Source organism: Propithecus coquereli, unplaced genomic scaffold (assembly GCF_000956105.1).
Source record: "Propithecus coquereli isolate 6110/MARCELLA unplaced genomic scaffold, Pcoq_1.0 Scaffold241, whole genome shotgun sequence".
Classification (NCBI taxonomy): Eukaryota; Metazoa; Chordata; class Mammalia; order Primates; family Indriidae; genus Propithecus; species Propithecus coquereli.
This window is the reverse complement of record NW_012147964.1, coordinates 3,352,697-3,360,543: the sequence shown is the minus strand read 5'-3', so window position 1 is coordinate 3,360,543 and position 7,847 is coordinate 3,352,697. Positions and strand designations below refer to the sequence as shown.

Below are 7,847 nucleotides of genomic sequence, written 5' to 3'. Positions count from 1 at the left end.
TTAGTTATCCAGATCATTTCTTTCTATTTTTAGTAGAGACGGGGTCTCGCTCTTTCTCAGGCTGGTCTCGAACTCCTGAGCTCAAACGATCCACCCGCCTCGGCCTCCCAGAGAGCTAGGATTACAGGCGTGGGCCACCGTGCCTGGACAGGATTTTTTTCTTTTTCTTTGATTTTGAACAGTTTGAATATGATATTCCTGGCTGTGGAGTTTTGTGGGTTTTTTTTTTTTTTTTTTTTACGTTTATCCTACTTGGTGTTCTCTGAGTATCCTGGATCAGTAGTCTGCTATCTGACCTTAATTTGGGGCAATTCTCTTATTACTGCTTCAAATATTATGTCCTGTTCTTCTGATATTCAATTACACATAGGTTACACCTTTTGTAGTCCCACAGTAGTGTCCTCCATTATATTTCAGCCTTTTTCTCTCTTTGCTTTTCAGTTTCAGAAGTTCCTATTGACACATCATCAGGCTCAAAGAGTCTCTCCTCAGCCACATCCAGTCTACTGAATCCATGAGTCATTCTCTGTCTCTATGGTGTTTTTTTTTATCTTTAGCATTTTTTTTTTTTATTCTTTGCTTTGAATTTCTGTTTCTCTGCTTCTATTACCTGTCTGTTCTTGCATGTTGTCGACTTTTACTATTAGAGCTCTTCACCTATTAATCATAATTGTTTTTTATTCCCAGTCTGATAATTCCGATATCCCTGCCATGTTATCTGAGTCTGGTTCTGAGGCTTGCCCTATGTCTTTTGCATTTTAGTATACCTTGTAATTTTTTGTTGAAAGCTGGAAATAATGTACTGGGTGAAAGGAACTGAGTAAACAGCACTTTAGTCATGTGGGGGTACGGCGTGGTCAGAGGGGAGCCTTGTAGAACCCTACGGTTAGGTCTCGGTCTTCCGGTGCGCCTGTCCCCCGGACTGTGACCTTCACAAGTGCTTTTCAGTTCTTCCTCCTCCTTCCACTTAGGCGGGACACGACAGTTAGAGGAAGCTGGAGTTGGGTGATTCTCTTTCCCCCGGTCAGTCAGACTCTGATAAAATCCCAACAGATTAGGCTCCGGTAAAATAGTTTCTCTTGAGGGAAGGCCCTGTTAAGAACAAAATTCTTTAGCTTATCTCAAATTATTCAGTTTCAAAATTGTTCTTTTTCTCCTGTACCTGCCAGAAGCTCAAAGGGATTTTTCTCTGAATGTCACTGTGAGATCCTGGTAGAGCTCCTGGAGGTCAAAGTCACAGAAGCATGGGCACACCCCTCCCCCTTAAGACCAGGCCCCTAAGGTTCCTGACTCTCAGACTTGTCCACAATGCACCTGCAGCAACTCATCAATTATAGTTCGGATTTTCCTACCCGGTACCGGTTCCCACAGAGGTTTCTGCTCATGGGTTTCTGTTCTGGTAAGTTGTGATTCTGCATATCCATCTGTCTCCAATTTGAGGGACAGAGTTTGCTCTGTGACTTCAGTTCTCTGACGGATATAAGAAGAGTTGATTTTTCAGTTTATTCCGGGTCTAACTTGTTAGGATGGAGTGGTGACTTCCAAGCTCCTTACATGCTGGACTTAGGAATCAGAGATCATCTGTTTAATGTTTTGAGGAACTGCCAAACTGTTTTCTGCATTTGCCGTTCCTCCATGTCCTTGCCAAAACTTATTTTCCAATTTTTCTTTATTTTAATCACCCTAGTGTGTGGGAATTGGTATCTCTTTGTTGTTTTGATTTGCATTTCCTTGCTGACTAATAATGTTGAGCATCTTTTCATGTGCTTATTGACTATCCGTCTTCCCTGGAGAAATGTCTATTCACATCCATTCTCCACCTTTTAATTGGGTCATTTTTCTTTTCATTATTAAATTGTGAGTTCTTTATATATTCTGGATCCAAGCCCCTAATGAGCTATCTGTTAAATCCGACCCCACATTCCTGAGATAGATTCTAGCTGGTCACAATGTATAATTCTTTTATATAATACTGGATTTGGTTTGCTAGTATTTTGTTGAGGATTTTAGCACCCATAACCATAAGAAATATTGGTCTGTTGTTTTCTTGTGATGTCTTTGTCTGGTTTTGGTACCAGGATAATAATGGCCTCGTAATAATGGCCTTGTAAAGTGAGTTGGAAATTGTTCCTTGCTCTCCTGATTTTTGTAAACATCTGTGAACATTTTTCTTTAAATTTTTGGTAGAATTCAGGGGTCAAGCCAACTAGGTGTGGGCTTCTCTCTTTTTTTAAAAATATTTTTTAATTACTAATTCAGTCTCTTCATTTATTATAGGTGCATTCAGACTATTTAGTCAATTTTGGTAGTTTAGGTCTTTCTGAGAATGTGTTTCATCTAAGTTACCTAATTTATTGGCATGTAATTTATTTAAGTTTTGTAGTAATGTTCACTCTTTCATTTCTGCTTCTACTAATTTGAGTCTCTTTTTTCTTGTCAATCGAGCTAAATCAGTTTTGATTTTTTTCAAAGCAGCAGCTTTGGTTTTATTGATTTTCTCTATTTCATTATTATTTGCTATAATATTAATTCTTTCCTCCTGATTACCTTAGGTTTAGTTTTCTTTTTCTAGTGTCCTGAGGTGGAAGATTAGGTTACTGATTTACAAACTTTCCTCTAGTATGTTAATTTCCTTCCCAAATATTTCTTAAAGCTGCTTCACATAAGTTCTGGTATATTATGTCATTTCTTATCCATTTCAACTTACTTTCTGATTTCCCTTTTGATTTCTTCTTCAGCCCATTTATTATGGAGGAGTGTGTTAACATCCACACATTTGTGAATTTGCCAAATATTTTCTCTGTAGTGGTTTCTAATTTCATTCCATGGTGGTCAGAGAATATACTTTGTATTATTTCTGTTTTTAATTTACTGAAGTTTGTTTTATTTTTTATAAAAGTACTTCTAGCAGCAAATTCTTTTGGGTTTTTTTAAACTGCATTCATTTTCCCTTCATTTTTAAACATTAACTGCCATGTGAGTTGTATTTAACTCACACTAGTTTTGAGCCCAAGGCCTCGTGAAACATACAACTCACACACAGAAAACAAAAAAATAAATTTTTAATTAAATTAGAAAGGATCATTTTGTTTTCCAAGTTTTTATTCTATTTTTGTAATACAACACCATGGCCCCAAGGGAAAAAATTTTTTTTCTAGTGTGGCAGTCAATATGCTAAAAGTTTTCCGTATGTAGACTCTTTGCACTGATAGTATTTCTTTGAGCACTCTGAATGTTATCCCATTCCCTTCTGACATCCATGGCTTCTGCTGAGAAGTCAGCTCTTAGTATTACTGCAGATGCTTTGTAAGTAACAAGTCATTTTTCTTTGGCTGGTTTCAAGACTTTCTCCTTGTCTTTGACTTTTTCTATTTTTACTGTGTCATTCCTGTGGATCTCCTTATAATTTTCCTGTTTGGAGTTTGCTGAACTCTTGGACGTGTAGGTTGGTGCTTTTCAATATATTTAGAATGCTTTCAGCCATTATTTCTCTTAAATTTTTTTCTGCTTTCTCTCTCTCCTCTTTGTTCTAGTGCCATTACATACGCATTGGTACACTTAATGGTGTCCCAGTTTCTCTAAGGCTCTGTTCTTTTACCTTCATTCTGTTCTTCAGATTGTATAATTTCTGTTAGTCTACCTTCAAGTTCACTAATTCTTTATTCTGCCAATTCCAATCTACTGTTAAGCACCTCTTCTGAATTATTTTTTGTCACAGGAACTGACAGTTTTCTCTGGGGTCCCTATAAACATGCTCACGTATGAGATATTCACTACATATTTCACAGAAATACTTTATTTCAGAAAAGCTGTTATACTCAGTGTTGCAGTTTATTACAGTGAAAGGATAAATGTAAAAATTAGCAACGGAAAAAGGCACAAGGGAAAGACTCCAGGAGAAACCAGGCTCAACCTTTGAGTTACTCTCTCCTGATGGAATTGCACAGAGCTTAGTTTTCTCAGCAATGACGCATCACAACATGTATGAGATGTTAATTTCACCCACGCCTCGGACTGCAGGGGTTTACTGAGGGTTAGCCACACTGCCGTACTCACTGACCTTAGCTATTCAGTGTCCGCCTCTTCCGGGGATCTAACTGAGACAGCGTGGCTCAGGGCTCCAAGTGGGCAAAACCAGGCCTTTATCAGTCACATTTAGCACAAACTCTGTCACGGCCCAAGGATTCACCTTCACCTATACAAAGAGAGACTTATCAAGCAGTGTATTCCAAGGTGTCACAATTTTCTTCCAGTAGCTAATCAAAGGCTTGTCCTGAAGACCAGTGAAATGTGCAGGGTTTGGGCAACTGAGGGCTGCTGAGGGTCCCTCTACTGCACAATTTGACGTGGAAGAATTTGTTTCATTTGTACAGTATTTCTTTCTTGACCCCACTGATAAGAGAATAAAGCAAGTAGTCACAATAAAAATGTAGAGACCGGTTCAGAGTGTTAGTGGTGCTGGTAAGTTTATTAGGAAGTAAGCATGAAGATCATATCATAGAGTAGATGTTGGGAGACCACAGAATCCTGTTTGAATTTCTTCTGAATTGAGTGCAATTTGCCAGTGCTTTAATTCTCACACACACACATTGGATTTTTCAGGACTCAGTGGTCTTTGAGGATGTGGCTATAGACTTCACTTTGGAGGAGTGGGCTTTGCTGGATTCTGCCCAGAGGAACCTCTACCGAGACGTGATGCTGGAAACCTTCAGGAACCTGGCCTCAGTAGGTAAGGGGGACATCATCCCCTCACTCAGTTACTTAGTGAACAAGTATTTCTTGCTCTAATGCTCTCGCAAGATTTGAAATGTGGGCAGGGAATACATTGGTAAACAAGACAGACATGGTCACAGCCATCATGGACCTAGAATCCGTAGTCATTATTCTGTGACAGTGAATCCCTGTGTGTTAAACAGATTTGACTTCTGTCTTGGTTTAAAGGATCTGAAGCTCCTTTAATATTATCAGGATGGGTATATGCTTCACTGGTCACTATGGATCACAGAGAGGTTTCTTGTTTGAAACCTGTGACTGTGATAATTTCATCGTGTTTACTGAAATACCGAACATTTTGACCCCTTGAATCTGTTCAAAATGCCACATTCCTCAATGTCTTTCTTATAAGATTTGTTCACTTTTTTGTTTCAGGTCAATTTAAAATCAATGGGTCAGTTTCTCAGCAGGATACGAATGGGGAAAAAATATCTAAGGAACAGAAAATACCAGAGTTCACAAGAAATAATTCCTGTGCCTACATTTTAGAAAAAAATTGGGAAAACCAGGGGACATATATGAGGTGAGTTGTACTCACAAGAGAAAGCATATTCCGAGATGGAATCTTAGTATGTCATGAAACTGAAAAAATATTATAAGCTTAGCTCCAAATTTGTTTATCCACAAGAATTAAAAATTTTTAATTTGGCTTAGAGTTTAAAACATGTTAGTAATAATTACAGGGAAACCCCATGTATAATAAACACTGTATTTAAACACTGTATTAATAAATATGCTTGAGCTCTCTTCTACTTTAAAACAATTCAGAATAGAAAAAACATGTATACTCAAATGTAATTAGAAACGTAGTTCTAATATTAATACATGTTAACAAATTGTAAATGAACATACCATAAATACAATGCTTCTCATTTTTAACAGAAATCATATGGTGAACAGACTCTGTAAAGATAATGAAGGTAATCAACGTGGAGAAACCTTCAGTCACATGCCAAATCTTACTCGGTACAAGAAAATTTCTTCTGGAGAAAAACCATATGAATGCACCAAGTGTGGGACACTTTTCCTGCATCTTTCTTCTATTAAGAGGCATGTCAGATCTCACTGTGGACAAAAACCGTATCAATGTCAGAAATGTAAGCTGGCCTGTATTTGTCCCTCACACCAGAGCAGTCATGCAAGACCTCACACTGTAGAGAAACCTTATGGATGTAAACTATGTGGGAAAACCTTTCCTTATTTCTCCTCCTTTACTAAACATACCACGACTCACACGTCAGAGAAAAACTATGAATGCAAGCACTGTAGGAAAGTCTTCACTGAGTTCTCCAGTCTTACTAGACATGTGAGAACTCACACAAGAGAAAAGCCATATAAATGTAAGAAATGTGGGAAAGCCTTTATTTATCCCTCCGTCTTTCAAAGACACATGATAACACACACTGGAGAAGAGCCCTATGAATGTAAATTATGTGGGAAAACATTTCACCACTCCTATTCCCTCACTCAACACATAAAGATTCACACTTCAGAGAAAACCTATGAATGCAAACAATGTAAGGTAGCCTTCAATCACTTCTCCAGTTTTACTAGGCATGTGAAAACTCACTTTGGAGAGAAGCCTTATAAATGTAAGGACTGTGAGAAAGTCTTTCAAAGACACATGATAACACACACTGGGAAAAAGCCCTATGAATGTAAATCATGTGGGAAAGCTTTTTGTTATCCCCGTTCCCTCATTCATCATGTAAAGATTCACAAAACAGAGAAAAGCTGTGAATGCAAGCAGTGTAGGGTAGCCTTTAATGACATCTCAAGTTTCACTAGGCACGTAAGAGCTCACAAAAACGACAAGCCATATAAATGTAAGTGTGGGAGAGCATTCATTTATCCCTCGGCATTTCGAATACACATGGTAACACATACTGGAGAGAAGCCCTTTAAATGTAAATGTGGGAAAACATTCAGTTATCGCCAATCTTTGCAAAGCCATGAAAAGACTCACACTGGAGAAAAGCCCTATGAATGTAAGCAATGTGGGAAAGCATTCGGTTCTACCAAATCCTTTAAAAGTCACGTGCGAATTCACACTGGAGTGAAACCTTATGAATGTAAACAATGTGGAAAAGCCTTCGCTTGGCCATCAACGTTTAGAGAACATGTGCGAATTCACACTGGAGAGAAACCTTATGAATGTAAACAATGTGGGAAGGTTTTCACTTCTTCTAGATCGTTTCGAGGTCACATGAGAACGCACACTGGACAGAAACTTTATGAATGTAAGCAATGTGGGAAAACCTTCAGCTGGTCCTCATCCTTACCGAAACATATGCGAATTCACACTGGAGAGAAACCTCATAAATGTAAACAGTGTGGAAAAGCCTACAAGTGGTCCTCATCCCTTCGGAGCCACATGAGCACACGCCACAGGACAGATAGCCTATGAATGTATGTAACATTCAAAGGCCTTAGTTGTCAAGTCATTCTTTCTAAAACATGTGAGAGCACACACTAGAAAGAAAGTCGATAACTGTAAGTAGTGGGGGGAAACCTCATGTTAATTCATGTACGGAGCTCCAGAAAATTCCCACCAGGAGAGACATCTTACAAGTTGTAAGTATGGTATTGTCTTTGTCAATGCTTCATTCATAAAGTAGATCTGTAAATAATGAATTTCCAGCTCTTTCAAACATAAATGTTTATGTAAGAAATAATTAAGTCTTCTTTTAGCTACAGAACATATATTTGAATAGTTAAGTGGTTTTATTTCTTCTCTTTTTGTCTTGAAGTTTATTGGACCCATGGCGATTTGAAGTGTACTTTTACAATTTTCTTACTAGCCTGGTGTGGCAGATAGTGGATGGATATCGCGTACCTATTTCGTATATAGCACCTTTCATTCCAAATTTTTCTTTTTGGTCTTTCTCATTTATCATCTAAACACTGACATATTTCTTAGCATGTTATCAGGTTGTGCTTTGATTTCTATGAAGTAACAATTAAAATTTTAAAGTTCAGTTTTCATCAAACATTGTAAGGTCAATGCTGAGGCTTACACATTTAAGTAAATTGCCAGAGATCACAAACCGAGTTAGGGACAAAGCCAGGAGCAA

The 7,847-nt window shown here is 38.0% G+C and overlaps 1 protein-coding gene across 1 annotated transcript in view; it reads left to right on the top strand.

Annotated features, from left to right (window-relative positions):
* LOC105811899 (zinc finger protein 57-like) overlaps positions 1-7,385 on the top strand; it is a 23,329-nt gene extending 15,944 nt beyond the window's left edge. Inside the window, exons 2-4 of the mRNA XM_012646190.1 lie at positions 4,603-4,729; positions 5,149-5,296; positions 5,656-7,385. Coding sequence (XP_012501644.1) covers positions 4,603-4,729; positions 5,149-5,296; positions 5,656-7,180 — 1,800 coding nt within the window. The 3' untranslated portion in view covers positions 7,181-7,385. The remainder of the gene's footprint in view (positions 1-4,602; positions 4,730-5,148; positions 5,297-5,655) is intronic.
* The last annotated feature ends 462 nt before the right edge of the window (positions 7,386-7,847 follow it).